Source organism: Pteropus alecto, unplaced genomic scaffold, assembly GCF_000325575.1.
Source record: "Pteropus alecto unplaced genomic scaffold, ASM32557v1 scaffold941, whole genome shotgun sequence".
NCBI classification, from domain to species: domain Eukaryota; kingdom Metazoa; phylum Chordata; class Mammalia; order Chiroptera; family Pteropodidae; genus Pteropus; species Pteropus alecto.
Genome location: NW_006431393.1, coordinates 9,571 through 22,676, shown reverse-complemented (window position 1 = coordinate 22,676; position 13,106 = coordinate 9,571). Strand labels below are relative to the sequence as shown.

The 13,106-nt window shown below is 33.6% G+C and overlaps 1 protein-coding gene across 1 annotated transcript in view; it reads left to right on the top strand.

Moving 5' to 3' along the window:
- Nucleotides 1-8,216, top strand: part of LOC102895375 (membrane cofactor protein-like) — a gene marked incomplete at its 5' end in the record, with an annotated part of 34,795 nt that extends 26,579 nt beyond the window's left edge. The window contains one exon of the mRNA XM_015597670.1: nucleotides 7,972-8,216. Within this exon, the coding sequence (XP_015453156.1) occupies nucleotides 7,972-8,216 (245 nt within the window). The remainder of the gene's footprint in view (nucleotides 1-7,971) is intronic.
- Nucleotides 8,217-13,106: the final 4,890 nt, after the last annotated feature.

Genomic DNA, 13,106 nt, shown 5'->3' with positions numbered 1-13,106 from the left:
TGTGACACTGAAAACATAAAAAAGCAAGAAATAAAAGTCTGAATTTGCAAAGAGGAATGGCGATAAGATATAGGCAAAAGAGGCTACTGTATATATGAAACTTTCTTTTACTTAAACTTAATGATAAGCACACGCACACACCACACACACACACACACACACACACACACACACACACACACAATCCAGTACTGTGACACATAACAGAAAAAAAGAGAAAACAGAGGAAAAATTAGAACACCACCAAACTAAAATAACACACAGAAAGACAAGGACAGAGAAACAATGAAAACAATGAAGACATAGAGGTACCAGAAAACAAAATATAAAATGGCTATAGGAAATTCTCATATGTCAATAATCACCCTAAATGTAAATGGACTGAAATCACCAATAAAAAAGCACAGAATAGCGAACTGTATCAAAAAACAAAACCAACCAGGAGAAGAAAAAAAATGATGTAAATAATATGGTCTATTCACCCCTCTGGCAACCAAATCAAAGTTGTGACGCAAACAAGGAACAAACAGCAAGGAAAAATCACCTGGGATCTAGATAAGCCATACAACTAGGGAGAAATCTAAGAAATCACCCTGCAATAGCAGAAGGTAGGACAGAGCGAGGAGGCAAGGCTGCCCGGCCCCGAGCAGCTGGGTGGAATAGAGGCTGCAGCAGCAGCAGCAGCAGCAGCAGATGCCTCTTAAAGGGGCTGTGTCCGTGAGTGGACTTTCACAGTGACAGACATCCTCGCTCTGAGCACTAGTGCCAATTCAGCTGCATATAGGGGGCACCAGGGACTTACACGGGGACACTGAATTGTTGGAGTGAGGGCCGAGGTGAGACTTGCTCTGTATAGAAATGCCGGCGGTATCCGTTGTTCCCTGTTGAGCCCTCCCACCTCCTACTGCACAGACGCAATGCCACCATAGCAGAGACATCATCAAACTGGATAACAGAGGTCGCTCCACCCAGAAGATTCCCTGAAACTCTGCCTCCCCTCAATCACAACCCCACCCAAGCCACATCCTGGTTTATCCTCAGCGAGTCAGGTGCTCTATGCTAAGCTGCTCCTAGACTCACACTGGTGGCAACTGGCCTTGGTTTCTGGTGTGGCCTTTTGAGGCAACTATAAGCACAGCATCTTTGGGTTGTTTGCCACTAACAGGTGCCCCCAGAGGGGTAGAGGCTTGGTCTAAATTTGACCTGCAGCTGAAATCCTCCCAGGACTGTGCTACTGGACACCTACAACACAAAGCCAAGCTAATAAGACCGGAGACTTAGGAGCTTCGCTTAGTACATAGAAACAGACATGGAAAGGCAGCCAAAATGGGAAGACAAAGAAGCAGAAATCTTATGAGAGAACAGAACAGAGATCCAGATATAATGAAGTCAAGTAATCTAACAGGTGCAGAGTTCAAAACACTGGTTATAAAGATGCTCAATGAACTTTCGGGAAGTGTAGATAAATTCAGTAAGAACTTCAACAAAGAGATAAAAAACATAAAAATAGAAATGGAAATTATAAAAGGGAACCAGTCTGAAATGAAGAGCACATTGTCAGAGATGAGAAGTATATTAAATGGAATAAACAAAAGAATAAACAAAGTGAATAAAGAAGAGGATCAAATGACGTATATAGAGGACAGGAAAGCCAAGGACACTCAATCAGAATGGCAAGAAAAAAGAGACCAAGACTAAATAATTTAATGAGCCTATCGGACACTATTAAGGATCAAAATATCCATCTCATCGATGTACCAGAAAGAAAACAAGATTTTGAACAGCTTTTTGAAGAAATAATGATGGAAAACCTGGTGAAGGAATTAGACATACAACCCCAGGAAGGTCAGAGAATCCCAAAAACCAGGAATCCAAAGAGGCCCATGCAAAGACACATCATAATTAAAATGCCAAAGGTTAAATACAAAGAGAGAATTTTAAAAGCAGCAGGAGAAAAGCAGTTAGTTGCCTACAAGAGAGTACCCATAAGACTGGCAGCTGATTTCTCTAAAGAAACTGTGCAGGACAGAAGGGCTTGGCACAAAATATTCGACATGATGACGACCCAAGATCTACAACCAAGAATACTTTATGCAGCAAAGCTATCATTTAGAGTCGAAGGACAGATAAAGAGCTTCCCAGACAAAAATTAGCTGAGGGAATTTATCACACCAAGGCAATTTTACAAGAAATGTTGGAGGGACTTCTTTAAAAAGAAAAAAAAAAAACATATATCAAAAACAGGAATAAAGAATGATAACAACTACATTCCTATCAATAAGTACCTCAAATGGAAAAGAATTAAGTGCTCCAACTAAAAGATAGAGTAGATGAATAAATAAGAAAACAAGACCCCTATGTCATGCTGCCTACAAGAGACTCACTTCAGATTAAAAGGCACACAAAAACTAAAAAGAAGGGGATGGGAAAAGATATTGCCTTGATGGACCTAGAAGGTATTTAAGTCAGACAGAGAAAGATAAATACCATATGATTTCACTTACATGCAGAATCTAAGGAACAAAAAGAACAAACTAATCAAAAACAGACTCACAAATATAGTGGACAATTTGATGATGGACAGAGGGAGGGTTGGGGGATTGGGAGAATGGGATGAAGGGTTAAAGAATAACAAATCAGTAGCTGATGGATGGTCACAGGGATGGGGAGCATGGCATAGGGAAGGCAGTTAGCATTAATATGTTGGCTAGATAGAGGGTCGGGAGGGAGCAATTGGGAGGATCATTATGAACTATGTAGATGTCTAACCAATGTACTGTATATTTGAAATTAATTAAAATAAATAAATACATTTCTTTAAAAAACAACCATATGCTGCCTTCAAGAGGCCCATCTCAGCTGAAAAGACAAATGTAAATTCAAAGTGAAAGGATTGAAAACAATACTCAAAGCAAATGGTGTCCAGAGAAGAAAATATATAGCTGTACCTATATCAGATGAAACAGACATCATAATAAAAATGATAACAAGAGACAAAGATGGAAATTTCATAATGATAAAGAGGACAATAATCAAGAAGACATAACACATCAATATATATGCTCTCAATCAGGGATCACCAAAATATGTAAAGCAACTACTAACAGAACTAAAGGGAGAAACTGACAAAAACACAATTATAGTAGGGTACCTAAATACTGCATCCATCTGTCAATTGAGCAGCCAAACAGAAAATCAATAAGAAAATTTCGGTCTTAAATAACACATTAGACCAAATAGACATAATCAGCACTTACAGAACTTTTCAGCCCAAAATATCAGATTATATATTTTTCTATATTGCACATGGAACATTCTCAAGGATAGACCATATGTTGGGACACAAAACTAGTCTCAACAAATTTACAAAGATTGAAATCATATCAGGTATATTCTCCAACCACAATGCTTTGAAACTGCAAAAAGAAAGAGGGAGAAACCACAAATATGTGGAGATTAAAAAATATGCTACTAAAGAAAGTTAGGGTCAAAGAAGAAATAAGAGGAGTGATCAAGAGATACATAGAAACAAATGAGGATAAAAATAAAACATATGAAAACTTTGGGGATACAGCAAAAGGGGAAATAAGAAGAAAGTTTATATCATTACAGGCCTATCTCAAGAAACAAGAAGATTCTCAAGTAAACAACCAAACGTTACATTTTAAAGAATAGAAAAAAAGAGCAAATGAAGGCCAAAGTTGGGAGAAGGAAGGAAATAATAAAAATTAGAGCAGAATTAAGTGAAATAGAAAACAAAAAATAGAAAAAAATAGTACAACAAAGAGCTCATTCTTTGAAAAGATTAGTAAAAGTGACAAACCCTGACTAGACTTACCAAAAAAAAAAATAAATGAAATCAAAAATTCAAAAGGAAAAGTTACAACCAAAACCACAGAAATACAAAAGATCACACAAGAATACTGTGAAAGACTACATGCCACCGAATTCAAAAACATAGAAGAAATGGACAAGTTGTTAGAAATATACAGCCTTCCTAGACTGAATCATGAAGAACTGAAAAATGTAAATAGACTGATCGACAGTAAGGAAATTGAAGCAATCATCAAAAAATAAAAGTCCAGGACCAAATGACTTCTCTAGTGAGTTCTACAAAACATTCAAAGATGATTTAATACCTATCCTCAATCTTTCAAAAAATTGAAGAAGAGGCAATACTTCTTGACTGATTTTATGAGTATATTACCCGATACCAAAACCTGATAAGGATAAAACTCACACACACACACACACACTCAACCACACACACACTCAACCACACACACACACACACACACACACACACACACACACAAACTATAGACCTATATCTCTGATAAACACAGGGCAAAAATTGTATACAAAATGCTAGCAAATAGAATACAACAACACATTAAAAGGATCATATATCACAATAAAGTGAGATTCATTCCAGGGGCACAAGTATGTTTCAACGTATAAAAATTGATCAATGTGATACATCACATAAACAAAATAAGGAATATAAATCATATGATCATATCAATAGATGCTGAAAAAGCATTTGACAAAATACAGAATCCATTTATGATCAAAACACTTCATAAAATGTGTATAGAAGGAAAAATATGTTAACATAATGAGGCCATATACTACAAACCCTAAGCTAATATACTTAATGGTGAAAAACTGAAATTTTTTCTCTAAAATCAAGAACAAGACAAGAATGCCTTCTCTTATAACTCTTATTCAACATCGTATTGGAAGTTCTACCTAGAGAAATCAGGCAAGAGAAAAAAATAAAAAGAATTCAAATTGAAAATGAAGGAGTCCAATTGTTACTTTTTGCAGGTGACATGATTCTTTATATAAAAAACCATAAAGACGTCACCAAAAAACTATTAGAAAAAATAAACAAATACAGTAATGTCACAGGATACAAAATCAAGGTACAAAAATCCATTGCATTTCTATATATTAAAAATGAAATTTTAGAAGAAAAAAAATTTTTAAATTCCTTTTACAACTGTAACAAAAAGAATAAAATACCTAAGAATAAACTTAACAAAGCATGTGAAGGACCTATACACTGAAAACTACATGATGTTTTTAAAAGAAAATGAAGAAGACACAAAGAAATGAACAGATATTCCATGTTCATCGATTGGAAGAAACAACATAGTTAAAATAGCCATATTACCGAAAGCAATACAGATTTAATGCAATCTCCATCAAAATCCTAATCACATTTTTAAAAAATATACAACAAAAATGTATTAGAATTGTGTGGAATCACAAAGACCCAAAAAACCAAAGCGATCCTGAGGGGGTTAAAAAAAGAACAAGAGCAGAGGTATCACAGTCTCTGACTTCAAATTATACTACAAAGCGACAATAACCAAAACAGCATGGTATTGGCAGAAAATCAGACACATAGACTAATCAATGTAACATAATTGAGACCCCAGAAATAAACCCACATATATATGGGCAAATAATTTTTGACAAAGGAGCCAGAAACATACAATGGAGAAAAGAAAGCCTCTTCAATAAAAGGTGCTGGGAAAATTGGAAAACCACATGCAAAAAAATGAAACTAGACTGCTATCTGTCACCATACACCAAAATTAACTCAAGATAGATCAAAGACCTGAATATATTACCTGAAACAATAAATTGCATAGAAGAAAACATAAGTACTGAACTCATGAACCTTGATCTTAGAGGGAATTTTACGAATTTGACCTCAAGACAAGGAAAGTAAAAGCAAGAATAAATGGGACTATATCAAACTAAAAAGGTTCTGCACAGCAAAAGAAACCATAAATAAGATAAAGAGGCAACAATCCAAATGGGAGAATATATTTGCAAACAATTCTTCCAACAAGTGCCTAATATCCAAAATATATAAAGAACTCATACAACTCAACAGTAAAAAAGCAAACATTACAATTAAAAAACAGACAGAGGACCTAAACAGACACTTCTCCCAAGAAGATATGCAAATGGCTAACAGACATATGAAAGATGCTCAACTTCACTAGCTATTAGGGAAATGCAAATCAAAACCACAATGAGGTATCATTTTACATCTATAAGAATTGCTATTATTAACAACACAAGTAATAAGTGTTGGAGAGGTTGGGAAAAAAAGATACCCTCATATATTGCTGGTGAGAATGTAAATTAGTACAGCCATTATGGAAAACAATATAGAGGGTCCTCAAAGAACTAAAAATAGAATTATCACATAACTCAGCAATCCCTCTTCTAGGTATCTACTCTGAAAACATTTATCCATAAGGATATATGCACCCCTATGTTTATTATAGCATTATTCACAGCATCTGAAACATGAAAACAAACAAAGTGTCCTTTGATAGATAATTAGATAAAGAAGATGTGGTACATATATACAATGGAATAGTACTCAGCCATAAGAAAAGATGAAATATTGCTATTAGCAACAACATGGATGGATCTTGAGATTATGATGCTAAGCAAAATAAGTCAGACAGAAAAAAGTTGAAAACCATATAATTTCACTCATATGTGGGATATAAGACCGAAAGTAACAAACAAGACAAACAAAAACTTAGAGACACAGACAACAGTATGGTGGTTAGGAGAGAAAGGGCAGAAGGGAGGAGGTAGAAAAGGTAAAGGAAGTCAAACATATGGTGATGGAAGATTTGTCTTTGGGTGGTAAACACACAATGCAATATAGATGATGTATTACAGACTTGTACACTTGAAACCTATATGATTTTATTAACCAATGTCACCCCAACAAATTTAATATAAAAAATAAAAAATAAAAATATGAATAATAAAATGGTAATAACTATATACATATCTATAATTACTTTAAATGTTAATGGATTAAATGTTTCAATCAAAAGACATGGTGGCTTAATGAAGAAGAAGACAAGACCCATACATATACTATCTACAAGAGACCTACTTTAGATGAAAGAGATATACAAACTGAAAGTAAAGAGATGCAAAAAGATATTTCAGACCAATGGAAATGAAAAGAAAAGCTGGGGTAGTAATACTTATATCAGACAAAAGACTTTAAAACAAAGGCAAACAAGAGACAAAGAAGGACATTTCATATACAATAGCCAAGATATGGAAGCCACCTAAGTGTCCCCTGACAGACAATTGGATAAAGACAGACATATATAAAATAGAATATTATTTGGCCTTAAAAAAAAAAACAATGAAATCTTACCATTTGTAAAAACACAGGTGGAACTAGAGGGTATTATGATAAGTGAAATAAGTAAGAAAGATGAAGACATATAATTTCACTTATATGTGGAATCTAAAATTAAAATAATCAAAACAAAAATGAACTCATTGATATAGAGAATGAACTGATGGTTACCATACGGGGGGCGGGCTAAGAAAGGCGAAGGAATTAGGAGGTTCAAATTGGCAGTTACAAAATAGTCCCAGGGATGTAAAGTACAGGTACAGCACAAGGAATATAGTCAATAATATTGTAATAAATATATATCGTGCCAGGTGGATACTAGACTAATCAGAGGAATCACTTCATAAGTTATATAATTGTCTAACCATTATACTGTACAACTAAAACCAATATAATATTGAATGTCAACTCTAATTGAAAAAAAGAAATCCCTAAAGCTAATGAGTATCAATAGTCGTGTTTGTACTTAGCCAGAATTTCTTTACGGTAGTCAGAACTTTCACAAAATTTGCAGTAGAAAAAAAAAAAAATGTGGGAAACCAATAAGCTATAATGACAGTTTGCTCTAGGTGGGAAAAAGTTGTTAGAGTTCTCTAAATCTGTTTACCTTGCATTAAAATGCATAAATCAAGTCTTTTTTTTTTTAAATTAACATTCTGCCTTTCATTCCTTGTCTCTCTGTTCCCACTTGAAATTACTACTTTGTACTAGTTTTTCTGTCCTATATTAAAGCAGTTTTTTGTTAATTCTGAAATTTCTCCACTTCACAGTGGTCAAATGTGAAAATCCAGTCCTCAAGAAAGGAAAACTGGTGTCAGGATTTAAAACTAAATATTACTACAAAGCGAAGGTTGTATTTGAATGCCTGAAGGGTTTTTACCTTAAAGGCAGCAACACAATTTTTTGTGATGCTAACAGTATATGGGAGCCCGCGATGCCAGAATGTATTAAAGGTACGAAAAGTGTCTTTTTTCTTTTCTTTTTTATATTTCATTTCTTTGACATCAAATATTGATTATACTGAATACATGAAATAAAGCCATACTGGTATTTAACTTCCTTGTATTCATTTCCATGACATGTGTGATATACAATTTGCAAACAATTCTGCTGCTGTTATTTTGTATGTTTTCATAGGGTCTTAGTATGTCATGTGCATCACACAGGCGTATAAATTTCTGTTTGGCAGTTTTATGAATAAAAATATATAGCAACCATTTTCAGAGTAAATCAAAGCATGGGAATTTTTAAGTAAAGAATGAAAAGCATAATTTATATAATGAAAATAAAGCATTAATTCCCAAGTATTTGCTCCAATCTATATTTTTATCCAGTGTCAACTTGGCCTAGTTCAAAACCTATAATTTACCATGCCTCAGCTTTAGTAACTTCCTGCTTATGTATTTCAATATTGTTTTAATTCTTCCTGATTTTCAAAAAGTTCTTAAATTTCTGGTGATTTGCACTTATTCATCATTCTTAAAAATGTAGAGGACGTACATACCTACAACTACTTTAGTTGTTATACTTAGTGATTGTAAAATTATTTGCCATTGTCAGCAGATAAACACAAGTATGTAAAATTGGCAAGTTATGTAAACTTAAATTTGTTTACTTATATGTAAAATGATTCAATGCTTTCCTCACTGAGTGATAGTAATGTAACATTGGGATGTATTTCAACCACTTACAGTACCTAGCATATAGGAAACTCTAAAGGGAAGCTCATATGACTTACAGCATCACTCCTATCAATATTAATAAAGAGGAAGGTCCATGTCTTTTTTTTCAATATGTATGTTATTTCACCATTTTATTCGCCTTTTAAGTGATCTGGTGACACTTTTACAGGTTATTTTCCTGGTAAAGGACTATGTTTTATTTCCTGGACTGCAACCAGTTTAGTTCTTTTTTATACAGCACCATTTAAACTAGGAAATATTTGCTGTCTCTAGAACAAGACTTGTATTTCTACCACCCCCACCTCTCCTTGCTTCATACAATTATTCTTTTTATCTTTATGCATTTACTGGCAAAAGAAAGTAAATTTTATAGCAACTGAAAGTTAGGAAAAGTTCATATTTATTAAAATGAAACGGAGGATTTCTTGTATGGATGACTGATTAACTGCTCTGCTTAAGACCTGAGAGATTATTTGATATAGTGGAAGGAATCGTCTTCCTGCTTCAATACTGCTATCTCTGGCTATCCTTTTGTTGCAGCAGAAGCAAGAGACAAGAGGAATACCGTAATCCCCCTTTATCCACAGTTTCACTTTTTGTGGTTTCGGTTATCTGCAACCACCATGGTCCAAAAACATTAAACGGAAATTTCCAGAAATGAACAGTTCATAAATTACTTACTATTTTGAGTAGTGCGATTAAATCCCAAGGTGTCCCTCTCTGTCCCACCAGAGACGTGAAACATCCTTTGTCCAGTGTATCCACATTACTTCTTCATGTAGGCATTATATCATCTTACATCATCACAAGAAGAAGGGATAGTAAAATATAATAAGATATTTTGAGAATGAGCAACCACATTCACATCAGTTTTATTACAGGATATTCTTATAATTGTCCTATTTTGTTATGATTGTTGTTAATCTCTTACAGTATCTAATTTGTAAATTAAGCTTTATTATAGGTATGTCTGTATAGGAGAAAACATAATATATCTATAGTGTTTGATACTATCTGGAATTCTAGGCATTGGGTGTCTTGGAAAGTATCCTTCATGGATAATGAGGGACTACTGTAATAGAAAGAGTATTAACCCGTGCTGACCTTATTCAGGGTCCTAGTTTGGCTCTGCTTACTCAAGTAACATCCTTTCTGTAGGCTTAGTTTCCTGTTTTTTAATAAGGGTGATGAACTCAAACAAATTTCAATTACTGGCTTCTAATTTTTTTGTATATTTTCTACTGTCCTAATATTTTAAAGGATTGAGGGGAATTGTGTATGATAACATCGTAATTAGAACACCTTTTCATAATTTCTGTTTACCTGGTACCTAGTAGCCTCCTTGAGTACATTAATTCAGTGCTCTGAGATTTGGGGGTGGGGAAGATTTTTTTTTTTAGTGGACTGATACATTAAGATAGCATATGCTGTTTATTCTCGTCAACCCATCCATGTTTACTCACATAGTCCTAGTGAGCCTATGCATTGTGGGATACTATGTTTGCTGATATGCTCTTCTAAAAGACTTGATCATAAGAATTCATAAAGGATGTATAAAATACTGATACAGTTTACTGTCTCAAAGAAGATAGAATTGATTGTGAGGAAATGCTTATAAAGAAGATAAACTGCAGGGATCTTTTCTCAAATATCTTAAACCTTTTCTTATTGATTTGTCAGAACTCATAAATTAAAGCCCTTTAGACACAAAGTGAACATATTTTTTCTAGGTTTTTTTCTTTGCCTTATTCTTACTAGTCCCTTTTCTTTTAAGATTTTATACTGTTGGATATAGATTGCTGTGTATAACTTTCAATTACATAAGTAGTATATGCATATTAAATTGTAAAACTTCTAACATTAGGAGAGTATACAGAGTTAAAGATTAATCTCCTTCTCTTTCCCCTAGTACATTACCTGAATTAGTAACTGAATAGTGTAGGTGTCTTTTTATCTGTTTCTATACATCAGTATCCTTATATGTGTAGATACACATACTTTAGCATTTTTTACTTTTTTCTTAAACTGAAATGAGATCGTGCTGTTCATATCTTTCTAAAACTCTCATGTTTTACACTTACTGTCTTAGATTAGGGTTGTATTTAGATTTATGTTCATCCTTTTATTTTTTGTTAAATTTATTGGAGTGACATTGATTATAAAAATATATTTCATGTGTAGAATTCAATCATACGTCATCTGTATATTGTATTGTGTGTTCATCACCCAAAGTCAGATCTACTTCTGTCAATATATATTTGACCTTCTTTACCCTTTCTACCTCCTCCCTCCTCACTTTCCTTTTAATGATAACTTTAATATAGACCATATTTATTTAACTCTTCTCCCATCAGTGGTTATGTATATGCGCAGAAGTTTTACATTAATAGTTGCATATATCAATTTTTTCTCCAATGGCTATGAGTGTTGTGTCTCTATCATAAAAGTGTGATGTCCCCATGATGAAATTATGTAAACTTTTCAGCCATATGTTCCGATTGCATTCTTTGCATTTAAATCATTTTGTTCCATCTGAAATTGATATATACACTATGGTACATTGAATGAGACAGGGTTCTTTTCCACTCCACTCATCTCCATTTGTTGTATAAATTATCTTTTCTCCAACAGTTTTGAAGTTCCAGTTTTTATCATACATTAAATTCTTAGGCATTCGAGTCATCTTTCTGTTCCTTGAACTCTCCCCATGCATATGCCAGCACCAAATTGTTTTATTTTTCACTGTAATAGTATAATATGTTTTAATATTTGTCAGAACACTACCTTTACAGAAATTTTCAGGCCATTCTTTATGCAAATTTTTATAGATCACTTATTTTTTTACATTTTAACCATTTTAAGTGTACCTTCCAGTAGTTTTTAGTACTTTCACATGGTTGTGCAACCATCTCTACTATATCTCCTAGATTTTATCATCTCAAACTGAAATATTATGCCCCTTAAACAAAACTCTTCATTCCCCCTCTCCTAGGCCTTGTAAGTACTATTCAATTTTCTTCTTTTTTTTTTTAAATTAAGTTTATTGGGGGTAACATTGGTTAATACAATTATATAATTTTCAGGTGTACATTATAATTTGACATTTGTATGTTCTATTGTGTTTGCCACCCAAAGTCTTGTTTCCTTCAGCTACCGTATATTTGATCCCCATTACCAACTTCACCCATACCATATCCTCTTATATTTGACCCCCTTTATCCAATCTACCTCCCCCATCCTATTTCTCCCCACTAGTAACCACTAGTATATAGTCCATGTCTATGCTTTTAGGTTTATATCCCACATATAAGTGATATCATGTGATTTTCAACTTTTTATGTCTGGCTTATTTTGCTTAACATGTTTATCTCTAGTTCCATCCGTGTTGTCACAAATGGCAGTATTTCATCTCTTCTTATGGCTGAGTAATATTCCATTGTATATATCTACCACAGCTTCTTTAGCCAATTATCTATCATAGGAGACTTCAGTTGCTTTCATGTCTTGGCCACTGTGAATAATGCTGCTATGAACATCAATGTGCAAATATCTTTTTGGTTATGGGTTTTTCAAGTCTTTGGGGTAAATACCCAGTAGAGAGATTGCTGGATCATATGGTAGATCAATTCTTAGTTTTCTGAGGAACCTCCATACTGTTTTCCGTAGTGACGGTACCAATTTGCAGTCCCACCGGCTCCTATTTCTCCACATCTTCTTCAACATTTGTTATTACTTTTCCTGTTGATTATAGCTATTCTAACAGGAGTAAGATGTTCTCTCATTATGGTTTTGATTTTCATTTCCAAATTTTGCATATGATTTAATCTTAATGTCTTTCTTAATAAATAATAAATAGGTAATGAATATATACACACACACACACACACACATACATACACACATATATAAGTATTTTGTAGATGAGAAAAAATGTAATCATTTGATTTTATAACATCCTTGACCAAATGACTCAGGGGACTATTACCAAGATAAAGTGTATCTGTAAAGACTCCTCAAGTTCTTTTTAAACATTTTATTTTGAAATAATTTTAAACATACAGAATATTTGCAAAAATAAATCACAGTTCACATATACTCTTTACCCATCTTTCTCCAATGTTAGCAATTTATATAGCCATGTATAATTGTCAAGTCCAGCAAATTAACATTGGTACAATGTTAATTTGGTACAATGTTAATTGGTACAATGTTAAATACGTCAT